The sequence below is a fragment of the Hypanus sabinus genome, chromosome 10 (genome assembly GCF_030144855.1).
Source record: "Hypanus sabinus isolate sHypSab1 chromosome 10, sHypSab1.hap1, whole genome shotgun sequence".
In the NCBI taxonomy this organism is placed as follows: Eukaryota; Metazoa; Chordata; class Chondrichthyes; order Myliobatiformes; family Dasyatidae; genus Hypanus; species Hypanus sabinus.
In genome coordinates, this window is record NC_082715.1 from 112,825,123 (window position 1) to 112,839,204 (window position 14,082).

Genomic DNA, 14,082 nt, shown 5'->3' on the forward strand with positions numbered 1-14,082 from the left:
CCACTGCCTTCTGGGGCAGAGCATTCCACATATCCACCACTCTCTGGGTGAAAAAGTTTTTCCGTATCTCTGTTCTAAATGGCCAACCTCTTATTCTTAAACTGTGGCCTCTAGTTCTGGACTCAACCATCAGCAGGAACATGCTTCCTGCCTCCAGTGTGTCCAATCCTTTAATAATCTTATATGTTTCAATCAGATCCCCTCTCATTCTTCTAAATTCCAGTGTAACAGGTACTACCAAATCTGGCTACTGTGCTCCACCCCCTTAAACTCATTACTATAGATCGGGAAGAAATGGCAATGGACAAAGCAGTGTGAGACAGCTTTCCAAAAGGCAATAGTGATATCAGAGACTGTATTGACACATGATCCATGTGGTCCAGTGAAGCTTGTCTGCGATACCTCGCCTTACGGTTTAGGGGCAGTGATGTCACAAGTTATGAGTGATGGAAGTGAACACCCCATAGCCTTTACCTTATCACTGCAGAAAAAAATTACTCACAGATTGACAGAAAGGCCTTGGGTCCAGCTTGGGGTATAAAACATTTCAACTAATACCTGTATGGGATACAGTTTACCCTCATTACTGATCATCAACCACTAGTGCCCATTTTCAATCTACAGCAGGGTGTTCCACAGATAGCAGCAGCATGAATGCAGAGATGGGATCTGTTTCTTGGAGGACACAGTTACACACTTTCTCTAACACAAATTGAAAATCTTCCTATTATGGTAGCGATGAATCAAGGGAAAACCAGAAAAGACTCCACGCTGTCTCAGGTCTACATTGCCACCTAAAATGGCTGGAATGTGCAGGAGGAATTCCATTTCCCCCACTTTTACTATGCCAGGATGAACTTGCCCTTGAAGGAGGCTGCCTTGTGTGGGGATTGAGAGTTATTGTACCATTGAAGCTGAGAGTTAAAGTGTTCGAGGAGCTACATGCCAGTCATCGAGACATAGACAAAATGAAAGTGTTGGCTTGAAACTTTGCCTTGTGTTCTGGGATAGATCAGCAGCTTGCCATGCACTGTTCAGGATGCCAACACATTCTGAAGATGCCAAGAACAGTGCCTTTCCATCCCTGGGAACAGCCCACATTGCCCTGGCAGAGGATTCATGTCATTTCATGGGCACAAATCTCTTGGCAGTAGTGGATGCAACTACGGAATGGCCAGAAGTGTTCCCAATAACTCCAGTACAGCCTCACACACCGTTAAGAAGCCTCTTCTCATTGACAATGGACCACAGTTTGATGTGGAACAGTTAGTCATTCCTGAAAGTGAATGGAATAAGACATATTACATCTGCACCATACCACCCAGTTACTAAGAGTTTGATGGAAAGGCTTGTCCAGGGTCTAAAGACCACACTATGAGCAATGTCAGCAGAGCACACTGTACTGATGCTGAAGCAGAAGCTCAGCATTTTCCTCCTTGTATATCACAATGTACGCACGCCACAATCAACAACTCACCAGCCACACTGTTCCTGGGTCGTCCCTTGCACTCATGCTTGGATCTCCTCAAACCCAGTCTCAGAAGGAGAATGCAGGACAAATGTCTGAGACAAATTGAGGGCTCCTCAAACAAGGAGGTTTGAAGTTTCATTCCTGGACAAGCAGTCCTGCAAGGCACTATAGAGGTGATAAAAAGTGGGTACTCGGAAAGATTAAGGACAGAACTGGACCACTCTCCCACACAATGGAGATTGTGTCCGATATCATCTGGAGATGACACACTGATAAGTTGTGGAGAGCAGAGTCAATTGTTAGAGAAGAAAGGTGCCCAGAGCTGTCAATTCCACTTCCTGCAGTTCCAGAGCCATCTCCTACAATCACCATGGTGGAGGCCCCAGAACATAAGATTGTTTCACAGCTACAAGTCTCACCTGCCAAGCAGAGTGACCCCCCCCCCCACTCCCCGCCCGGTCAGGAAAGACTTTGTCCCACAGACTAAGAAATCCTCCTCAGCAATTATATCTTTAGGCCTGAATGGGACATAAAATTTACTATGCTGTAGATGTCTGTATAGTAGTTCTATTGTATGGTATACTGTGTATATAGTTGAGATACATTCTATATTGAGTTGAGGTTTATAGCTAAGCAGAGAGGAGCGGTTAAAACTTATGCAACATTTGAGTAATATTGTAAATATATTTTTGATTAAGTATTCTTTCTTTGTTTACATAATTAATTGCGGGTTACAGGTAAGAAGTATGTGAATGGCAAATGTCATTACGTCACCATATAATATCTGAGCACCTCACCCAGAGAAAGATCTGAGTAGGCAAGTTATCCCAGGCCCCTGTGTTTTTATTTTTGATTAATTTTTGGAGGTACAGAACTTAACAGTTGGGAATGACATAGTTAACACCTTAACTGTCATCGGCTTCTGACCTGCTCTTGTCGCTACACGACAGCCCAGCAAGCAACGACTTAAAATAACAACAAAGAATGTTGGCAGGTCAGACATCATTCATGGAAAGAGAACAGTCAGCATTTTAGGTTGAACATCCTCAGCATTGTTGCTTCTCTCTTCACAGACGCTGTCTGACCAGCTAATGTTTCCAGCACTTTCTGTATTTATTTCAGATATCAACATCTGCAGTTTAAAAAAAATTTGTTCAGGTATGAAGTAAGTTCCTACTATAGAATATCTTCTGATTCCATTAAAGAAGATTGATTCCACTTGCTCCTTGATTCAAGTGCAGCATATTAGGCAATAGAGTCACACAGCACAGAGAAGGCCCTTCGGCCCACCATGTCCTTATCGACCTTCAAATACCCAACTGTACTCACCCCATTTATTAGAACTTGGCCCTTCACCTTTTATTTCTTAATAAATCATGTGCTTCTTCATGTACTTTTTAAATGAGTCTCTGCCTGCTCCACCCCCTCAGACAGTTCTTCCAGATCCTAAACACACTCTGAATGAAAGAAAATATTTTTTCAAATTTTGTCTCCTTATTTTAAGTCAATGTTCTGTGGTCATATACATTTGCTAAGGGGTCAAAGTTTCCTACTCTTTCTGTGCCTCTAGTAAATTTGTACACCTCTATCAAGTCCCCCATTTCAGTAAAACCCAACCTCTCCAGTCTCTCACCATCTGAAATGCTGTATCCCAGGCAACAAACTGATGAATCTGCACCCTCTCGAGTGCAGTCATGTCTTTCCTATAGTGTGGTGACCAGAATTGTACCCAGATATGGTCTAACCAACATTTTATATAGTTGAACCCCAACCTTCCTGCTGTTAAAATTCTATACCCTGGCTTCCTTTCTTAAGATTTTACTGAGCGTTCTAATGACAGGTAATCAGTCTCTATACAGATGCTGCCTAATTTGAGTGTTTCCACTTTTATTTTGGATTTCTGGCATCTGCGGACTTTTGCTCTCTGTAAAGATCACTTTTTGCCAACAGTCAAGCTCGTCTTATCAGGCATCATCTCACATGTCAAGCTACTAAATCATGGTTCAGTGAGATCATGGATCAGCCTTACTTCAACTCCACATTCCTGGCTGATCCCTATATCCCTCAATTCCCTTGATCCAATAATTTGCGACCTTATCCTTGGATACTGAAATGCCTGGATAAAATTTCCAGACTCAAACCTTGGAGTTAAGACGTTTCTTCTCATCCTAGATCTAATCCTGAAACCATGTATCCTAGTTCTAGATTTGTCCAGTCTAGGTTAAACAAAACCTCTTGACCCACTAACAACTTTAAATAGTTCAAACAAATCTCTCCCTCTAAACTCTAGTCAGCAGCCGTTCTTACCCAGGATGGCTGACTCCTACCAGAGATCTGCCCAGCAAACTTCTGCTCTGAAGCCCACAAGCCCAGTATAACGCTTTTTTGTTGGGTACAAGAATCCGAACAACTGATAGTACAGATTTACCTGAGTCATGACAGTTGATCCAGGTTTCCTTTGTTTTGCACTCAGACCCTCCTATGATAATGTAAACACAAGAGAAGGCAGATGCTGGAATGTAGAGTAACAAACAATCTGCTGGGGGGATTCGGTGGGTTGAGCAGAATCTGTGGAAGGAAAGGGGTTGCTGATATATCGGGTTGAAATTTTGCATCACGGTTGAAAACCTAATGAGAATTTCAACCCAAAACATAAACAATTCATTCCCCCATCCCAATAGATGCTGCCTGGCCTGCTGAGTTCCTCCATGTGTTGTCCATTATGAAAATGATAATATCAGTCACTTGTCTTCATTTGCTGTACCTGTACTTTCTGTGTGTAAGTAGGCTGCTCTCTTCTGTACTATTGTGAAACCCTCTTAAGTTGCGTGGAGATCATATTTCTCTCTGCCTGAACCTGTTGATCAGGTTTCATTGTTATTCTCCCCTTTCCCACTTGCCTATCACCCTTCTACAGTTAGATCCACCGATCACTGCCAGCTCTTGATATACCCCTTCCCCTCATCTCTTTATACTGGCTACCTCCCCTCTGTCATTCAGTCCAGATGAAGTGGCTTAACCCAAAACATAAACTGTCCATTTCCCTCCACAGATGCCGCCTGTCCTGCTGAGCTCCTCCAGTACTTCTGTGTGTTGCTCCACATTCCTGCATTTACTGTACGTTCTCTTGCATCTATTTTTGTTCCTCGTTTACTTACAGGACATTATTCTTCTAGAATTCATTCCACATCCTTGTTTACGTACTGCAACAAACTGAGCAGCTTGCCGGGCTGTAGTAATCGGACACTTCACTGAGAGTCTGGAGTCATATGTAGGCAGATGCAAAGGACAGGAGATCTCCAGCATTCAAGGGGCAGATGTTCCCAAGGCCTCCTCAGCAGGACAATCACACATCAGGAGCTCACCATGTCTCCTTCTCTGTGCCCCTAGTGCATTCTTCCAAAGAGAGGCTGATCAGGGCGGGACCTTCCAACCAGAGATTGTCCTGGTTCTTCCCACTAGACGTTATCCCAGCTGATCAGGGATCTTCCAGTAAATTTGTCCGAGCTGCTGCAAACTGGCTGATTTTTTTTAAGGTATTTCAACCCTTTACTGTCCTTGCCACTTCCACTGTGGAGTAAGCCAGCTCCTTATGGTTAAAGGTCTCATGCGTGGTCAAGCACTAAATTAAGCATGTCTCCCTGATCTCTCCTCATGATCCTCTGTTTCTGAGCACATCTCACCCACCCTCAGTTGAGGTGAGAGGTCCAGTGTGGGCATTGCTGCTAGGGATGTATTACACTGCTATTGACACTCCCACCACACTCAGCACTCTACCTGGCCTCTCTGAACCAGCAGTATTTCAGGAGGGAGGATGACCTCACCTGCTTCCTAACCCTAACATTATGTCACATAGTGGCCAGCTGCAGCTTGGGTTGAAGTACAAGCACCCTCTCAGACAAGGACTTTCAGCACAGAATGAGTCTCCATGGGAAGAAATTTTCCCTCTCATGCCCCTTGAATCCTTTCTCTAACACTCCACAAATAGAGGCCACTTCCCACAGTTTATCCTCAATCCCATCCACCTCCATTAAATACCTCACACCCTAGGGGGAACAGGCCTCCTTCTCCAGTTCAGCCCCCATCCCAGAACTGAACAACCCATCCAGACTAACATCAGAACTCAAATCTCCCATCCCAGTAACTCCAGAACTGAACAACAAATCCAGACTAACATCAGAACTCAAATCTCCCATCCCAGTAACTCCAGAACTGAACAACCCATCCAGACTAACATCAGAACTCAAATCTCCCATCCCAGTAACTCCAGAACTGAACAACAAATCCAGACTAACATCAGAACTCAAATCTCCCATCCCAGTAACTCCAGAACTGAACAACAAATCCAGACTAACATCAGAACTCAAATCTCCCATCCCAGTAACTCCAGAACTGAACAACAAATCCAGACTAACATCAGAACTCAAATCTCCCATCCCAGTAACTCCAGAACTGAACAACCCATCCAGACTAACATCAGAACTCAAATCTCCCATCCCAGTAACTCCAGAACTGAACAACAAATCCAGACTAACATCAGAACTCAAATCTCCCATCCCAGTAACTCCAGAACTGAACAACAAATCCAGACTAACATCAGAACTCAAATCTCCCATCCCAGTAACTCCAGAACTGAACAACAAATCCAGACTAACATCAGAACTCAAATCTCCCATCCCAGTAACTCCAGAACTGAACAACCCATCCAGACTAACATCAGAACTCAAATCTCCCATCCCAGTAACTCCAGAACTGAACAACAAATCCAGACTAACATCAGAACTCAAATCTCCCATCCCAGTAACTCCAGAACTGAACAACAAATCCAGTCTAACATCAGAACTCAAATCTCCCATCCCAGTAACTCCAGAACTGAACAACCCATCCAGACTAACATCAGAACTCAAATCTCCCATCCCAGTAACTCCAGAACTGAACAACCCATCCAGACTAACATCAGAACTCAAATCTCCCATCCCAGTAACTCCAGAACTGAACAACCCATCCAGACTAACATCAGAACTCAAATCTCCCATCCCAGTAACTCCAGAACTGAACAACAAATCCAGACTAACATCAGAACTCAAATTTCCCATCCCAGTAACTCCAGAACTGAACAACCCATCCAGACTAACATCAGAATTCAAATCTCCCATCCCAGTAACTCCAGAACTGAACAACAAATCCAGACTAACATCAGAACTCAAATCTCCCATCCCAGTAACTCCAGAACTGAACAACCCATCCAGACTAACATCAGAACTCAAATCTCCCATCCCAGTAACTCCAGAACTGAACAACCCATCCAGACTAACATCAGAACTCAAATCTCCCATCCCAGTAACTCCAGAACTGAACAACCCATCCAGACTAACATCAGAACTCAAATCTCCCATCCCAGTAACTCCAGAACTGAACAACCCATCCAGGCTAACATCAGAACTCAAATCTCCCATCCCAGTAACTCCAGAACTGAACTTTCATCCCCAGTAATCAACGTCTGAATGTCATCACTGCACCATTCCAGTAAAACTCTTCCAGCTTCTCTGCAACTGTCACACCCTCTGAACATGAGGTAACCTGAACAGGATTCCCTTCTCCATTAGTGGTCAGTGGTATTTTGTACTGGCTCACGTCTCCACAGGCTTATGTACGGCTGGAGGCTAAATCAGTGGAGGTGGTGGATACGTTTGTGAAAGGAATTGAGACCCATGTGAAACTGTCAGTGCCAAAGCCTGGGGCAGAATCAGCCAAGTTTAGACCAACCAGTGGAGCGGCAGTCTTCTGTTGCATTCCTGTATGATGGAACATCCCTGACTTTGTACTCCGACTCTCAAGTTGGAATCCAAGATTCTGGTGCTTTACCCCACATCACTCAATGTGTACCACTACCAACAGAGGGTCAGCTTCCTCTGTTCCTCCGTCCCACACATTCTCTCTTTATCATCCTTCTAACAGGCAGAAAACACAAAAGCTTGAAAACACCAGACTCAGGGATTGATTCTATCTCACAGTTATAAGACTCTTTAATGGACCTCTTGTATGTTGAAGATGAACTTTTGATTTCTTAATCTGTGTCTGTCTGTGCTGTACTTTCCCTGTAACTGTAACACTATATCCTGCATCCCGTTATTGCTTTTCTTTATGCATTACCTCAGTCTGCATTGAGAGAGTCAGGGTTCTGTCTCGGGCACAGTTACACACTGTGCCCCAAACCCCTACCAATGTCCACATTTCACCCTTAAAGAATGGTGGCTGTGTACTGCAACTTCCTATCCAATCCTTGATTTGTCAGGCAGAGGGAGATCTTTCCCACGAACTGGAGGCAGGCAAGAAGAAGCTGGGAAGAGTGATTCACTTTGCGAGCGGAGAGACGATGGTTGAGAGTAGCAGTGAGGAGGAGATGGAAGAGGAGCAGGAGCAGCTGGTGCAACGAACTGACCCTGTGAGTGCCCAGGGCGGCGGGCGTTACTGTCACCATACCCACTCTGCGGGTCTCACCGGTTCCCAGCACCCACCCCTCACCCTCCCTCCACATTCCCACACCCTCTCCATGAATCGCAAGCCCTCCCCGCTCATCCTCCAGCTCCTGACACATCCAACATTCTCTCTGCACACCCCACTGTCTCCCCACACACCTGGCACACACCACGTCACTCTCCCCACATCTGACTGACTTCCTATAAAACCTGTATAGTGATTGGGAGAGGGATCAGAGTGTGTGGGGGAGAGTGATGGGTGTGTGGGGAGAGGGATGGGTGTGTGGGGGGAGAGTGACAGGTGTGTGGGGGAGAGTGACGGGTGTGTGGGGGGAGAGTGACGGGTGTAAGGGGAGAGTGACGGGTGTGTGGGGGGAGAGTGACGGGTGTGTGGGGGGAGAGTGACGGGTGTGTGGGGGGAGAGTGACGGGTGTGTGGGGGGAGAGTGACGGGTGTGTGGGGGGAAAGAGTGACGGGTCTGTGGGGGGAAAGAGTGACGGGTCTGTGGGGGGAGAGTGACAGGTCTGTGGGGGGAGAGTGACGGGTCTGTGGGGGGAAAGAGTGACGGGTCTGTGGGGGGAGAGTGACGGGTGTGTGGGGGGAAAGAGTGACGGGTGTGTGGGGGGAGAGTGACGGGTGTGTGGGGGGAGAGTGACGGGTGTGTGGGGGGAAAGAGTGACGGGTCTGTGGGGGGAGAGTGACGGGTGTGTGGGGGGAGAGGGACGGGTCTGTGGGGGGAGAGTGACGGGTGTGTGGGGGGAAAGAGTGACGGGTCTGTGGGGGGAGAGTGACGGGTGTGTGGGGGGAAAGAGTGACGGGTCTGTGGGGGGAGAGTGACGGGTGTGTGGGGGGAAAGAGTGACGGGTGTGTGGGGGGAGAGTGATGGGTGTGTGGGGGGAGAAGGACGGGTTTGTGGGGAAAGAGATTCAGCTCATCCTGTAACGCACTTGTAGTAAGGGAACTCTCTGACAAAGCAGAGTGTAATGTGGTTATTCTGATAAACATTTTGGACTGGGAGCTTGCAGAGATCAGGGTGGGGAGCTCCGCTTGGGTAATGCACACTTGCTGGAGGGATTGAGCTGTTGAACAATTTGACGTGTAATGTTTTCTGCTCTAATGGTCTACAGTCTACACTCCCCTGGAGGCACTTCCTGTGGTTCTGGGTGATACACTTTGCCAGAAGATCATTATTCAGTGAGTATTGCACTGTGATAAGGAGCTGGTCCAAGACTGCAGAACATGACACAGACTGACAAATCACACAGCCCCCAGAACACCAACAACAAATAAACAAAGGACATTAATCTGTTGGTAACTATTCCTGAACTGCCATATTAGGTCATCCTCTCAGAAACTGACCCATCGCCCCCCTCCATTTCATTGCTACGTAAAATAACTTTTCTCTCTTTCCCCTTTCTGATAAAGTGCCCTGGCTCTGAAAAGTTAATCGTTTCAGCTTCCACAGATATTGCCTGATCTACTGAGATTTTCCAGCATTTTCTCTTCAGTCTAACATGTCTGGCAGCTTGATGAGACAGTAGTGATGCACCATCAATAACTCACTCTGAGATGTAAAGGCGAGATATCGGCTTTTATTGACTGGAAGAAGGAACAAGCAGTGAGTGACCACCATACTACATCCTGGAGACAGAGAGGCCGGGCTCAATCGCCTTTATACTGGGGTCTGTGGGAGGAGCCACAGGAGCAGTCAGCAGAGGGCGTGTCCAGACAGGTTTATGTAGTTCACCACAAGTAGCAATGGAGTTTTCTCCAGAATAACTGGTCTGTTGCATTAACTAAAAATTGAAAATGCTGGAAATACTCAGTATTTGTGAAGAGAGAGATAGAATTGACCTTAAAGCTCAGAGACCTTCATCAGAACTCTATTTCAGATTTATAGCATCTGCAGGGTTTTGATTGTCAGTTTTCTTGCAACAGGCCCTGTCTCTGCTTCCATGTTGCCAAAGAAAGTGTAATCTGTTGCAAGTATATACCATGCACTTCAGCCACTATAACATGATGTTTGCGGGAGCCTGGTCCTTGCAAACTGTGTCTGCTCCCCGCACACACGGCACTTGGTACAGGGGACCACTGAAATAACACAACATCGCAGCAAACCATGAGCTAATTCGGCATGATTGGGAATTGAATTTGGGATTTTCATTGCCCGTGTCTTACAGTGAGGCGGTGTTGGCACAGTGATGTGACATTCTGTTGCTTCTTTTCTCCTAGCCTGTGACTTTCTTGGAGGGAAGCTGGCTGACTTGTTTGGACTGACGACAGCCAAGTACCAGTATGCTGTGGATGAATTCTTCAGTGTTCAAGACCAGGTCTCCTACACATTTGAACTCTCTAAAATATATGTTGCATTGTATGTTATGTAAACATGATGCAATTATCAGGTTATCCATGGAACACAGCAAATATTTGTGTAAATGGTCCAACAGATTATCCAACAACTATTTCATACTAATATGCACATCATAATAATTTCCTACGGGTGATCAACAGGCCACTTGATACTAATAATTATATGCATTGTATATATATTATATAGTAGATCATTTAACAATAACAAAGTCAGTCAGCACAGAAACAGGCCCTTTGGCCGATCATGTTGCTGCTGATCCTCAGATATCTATACTATACTATCTACCTACACTCTTCCGGCAGTGCAGTTCAGTTTCCAAACATCTTCTGGTGGAAGACGTTAATCAGTTAATCCACTCTAAATATTTCTACCCTCATCCTATACCTATGCCTTCTGCTCTAAAACACTGCTGCTATGTGGAAATATTTGCTGCTATCTATTCTATCTGTGCCACTCACCATTTTATATAACTACATCAGGTTCTCCCCTTTACCCTCCAGACCCCCATATCCTCTGCTCCAAGCAATATATATTCATATATCTGATATACAATCAATAGCTATTAACTAATAATATTAACTAATAATGATAATAGATTTAATTTAGATATTAATTGGATATTATTTTTCAGGGTATCATTAGATGAGTTTGCACATTCATATGTAAATTATTAACAGGTTTTAAATTAATTACAGTACTGTTTCCTTTATGTATTGCGGATCTGGGCATTGTTGACCAGCTAGTGTTTTTACCCAACCCTAGTTGCCCCTTTGAGGCATTTCAGAGCTTTTACGAGTCAACCATATCGGGTAGATCTGAGGTCATACGTAGACCTGACCAAGTGAGGAGAAGGGAGTCATACAGCACAGAGGCCGCCCCTTAGTCCCGGCTACTCGATGCCAAACAACATGCTCATCTGAGCTAGTTCCACTTGCCTGTCTTTGGCCTAAATCTATCTAAACATTCTGATTCATGTACCTGTCCAAGTAACTTTTAAATGCTGTTAATGTTCCTGTCTCAACTACTTCCACTGACAGCTCATTCTATATACTAACCACTCTTTGGGTTACCCCTCAGGTTACTATTAAATCTTTCCCCTTTCACTTTAAACCTAAACACTCTAGTTCTTGAATTCTCAGCCATCAGCAGGCATTGTACATTCACTCTAATTGTGCAACATCATCAACTAGATACGTTTTGTGATAATTAGTATTATGATTAGTTATTGCTCCAGGTTCTACATTAAATTTAAATTCCACAGCTGGTGGTGGGATTTGAACTGACGCTCTTTATGGCCTCTGGATTTTTAATACAAAATTCAACCAATGTGCCATCCACATCCAAAATAATAATAATAAGATAAATATAATAAACGTTGATAAAATAACCAATTGGTAATTTGGTTTAAAATGACTCCAGCATTGTTATTTTAAAAGTAACCAAAAGGCTTCTGATAAACTTTTCATGCTGATACCTGGCAGTTTAATGACAGTTTAACATGATGAATCAATACAATGAATCACTTTTGAAGAACAGTGACTATTTTGTTGACAAAGGCAAGAATCAGCTCAGGTATACATTGTCGTCAGTCAGCAGTGACAGGAAGACCGAGGGAATTCTGGCAGGGAGGTTGGAGAGGAGCCAGGCACAGGGACAAGGGAGGAGAGGGAAGGAGGAAATACAAGTACATTACCAGGACTGGGGGGCTTGAACTGTAAGGAAAAGCTAGATAGGCTGAGACTTCTTCCCCGGAGTGCAGGAGGCTGAGGGGTGATCTCTCAGAAATTTAAAATCATGAGGTACATTTACAAGATTACACGTTGCAGTCTTTTTCGCTTGGGTATGGGAGTCTACAACAAGCAAGCATGATTTAATGTAGCAGGGGAAGATTTAGAAGGGATCTGAGCAGCAGCATTTTTTGTGGCTTGTATTTGTAATGAGTTGTGTAAGGACGCTGTTGAGGTGTGTACAATTATGACACACTTGGACAGGTACATGGGTAATAAATGCCTAGAGAGACATCAGCCAAATGCAAACAAATGGGACTAGCTCAGAGAGATTTTATTCGGCCAAAGCCTATTTCTGTGTTGGTTACTTTGTGAGTCTAACTAGAAACAAGCACAGGCCATTCAGTCCCTTGAATGTGTTCTGCCTTTCAATAAGGTCATGGCTGATCTTTCATGTGAGCAAGTGACACACAAAATGCTGGAGGAACTCAACAGACCAGGTAGCATCTATGGAAAAGAGTAAACAGTTGATGTTTTGGCCTGAGACGTCGACTGTACTCTTTTCCACAGACCATGCCTGGCCTGCTGAGTTCCTCCAGCATTTTGTGTGTTGCTTGGATTTCCAGCATCTGCAGATTTTCCCTTGTTTATGATTGTTTCACATGAGCAACATTCTTTTCTTAATATCCAAACCACTTTCAATCTTTGATTTAAATGTACTTTGTGACTGAGTCCCCACAGTCCTTCTGGAAAGATTCACCAACCTGGATGAAGATATTCTCCCCATCTCCATCCTGAACCACTGGGACTGGTATTCCTGGTTTTGGACTCCCCAGCCCAGGAGGGTAGGTCTGGAAGGAGATGGGAAATGGTAAAAAATGCTTCTCCCTACCCCGGATGATTTAAAATAACTGTTCTCTACTTCCAGAAAGAAGATGAAGATGGAGAAGAGATCACAGAAATGGAGGAGGTGGAATGTTATGAGAGGAAGCATCTCCCCCTCCAGACATCTGAATATGGGACTTTACATACAGCAGAGTGCCCAGGAATCAACAGCAAAGCTGAATGCAAGCACCAAGTATCATACAGCAATGAAGTACCGGGAGACAACTAACCCCATCGGGATCTAAATCTCCTCATGTATAATTTCCTCCCTTGCCAATTGTTGCAACTCTTGAAAAGAGATTGACATGAGTTCATAAACCGGGACAAAAAGTATCCTCTGTTTGTGCCTCCTCTCCTATAGGGGATGATCTCACAAGTTATATATGCACCCGTCACTGCCAACCATCCTGTAGCAGAGTCATGTGGCAGCATAGTGGTCAAGACCCAGTCATCAACACAAAATGTTGACTCTGCTTCCCTCCTGGCAGATTCTGCCTGATCTACTGACTACTTTCTGCACTATTTTGTTATTGGAATTCTAGCGCCTGGAATTGGTAGAATTTAAATCCTGTCATGACAACTGAATCATTAAGGATCATTCAAAGTGACGATGAAACATGTTCTCTGGAGAAAGAGATTAGATATCCTTATCTGGTCTGGACTATAGAGTTGAAGATTCAAGTTTACTTTATCATGTGTACTTTGAAACATACAGTGAAATGCATTGTTTCTGTTAATAACCAAGACACCCAAGGATATGCAATTCCAGAGTATTAACTGTTAATAATCTTGAGTTCAGGGGCAATTAAGGATGAACAATAAATGCTGGTATTGCCATTGTGTTCACATCCACTGAGTAAGTAGATGAGAAACATTCTAAGGGTGTTTTTTGTGCCTAAAAAAAATGTAAGTGCTGGGAACTCTCCAAAGATCAGGTGGCATCAGTGGAGAGAGAAACAGTGACGATGTTTTGCTTCGAAGACCCTTACTCAGAACTTTGTGCTTCAGATCAGCTGCAGATAAACTGTAAGAAACATCAAGTTGAAGCTCTATTCTGCCCTTGTTTATTGTTTTTAAGCTCAAAATTCAAAGTAAATTTGAAGGAGAAGTGAAAGTAGATATTGGACGGCTGGAAAACATTGCTGGAGA

General features: G+C 44.4%; 1 protein-coding gene across 1 annotated transcript in view; it reads left to right on the forward strand.

The window, feature by feature from the left end:
* LOC132401350 (protein FAM177B) overlaps nt 1-13,549 on the forward strand; it is a 28,872-nt gene extending 15,323 nt beyond the window's left edge. Inside the window, exons 3-6 of the mRNA XM_059983480.1 lie at nt 7,767-7,916; nt 9,078-9,144; nt 10,183-10,280; nt 12,977-13,549. Of these exons, the coding sequence (XP_059839463.1) occupies nt 7,767-7,916; nt 9,078-9,144; nt 10,183-10,280; nt 12,977-13,162 (501 nt within the window). The 3' untranslated portion in view covers nt 13,163-13,549. The remainder of the gene's footprint in view (nt 1-7,766; nt 7,917-9,077; nt 9,145-10,182; nt 10,281-12,976) is intronic.
* The last annotated feature ends 533 nt before the right edge of the window (nt 13,550-14,082 follow it).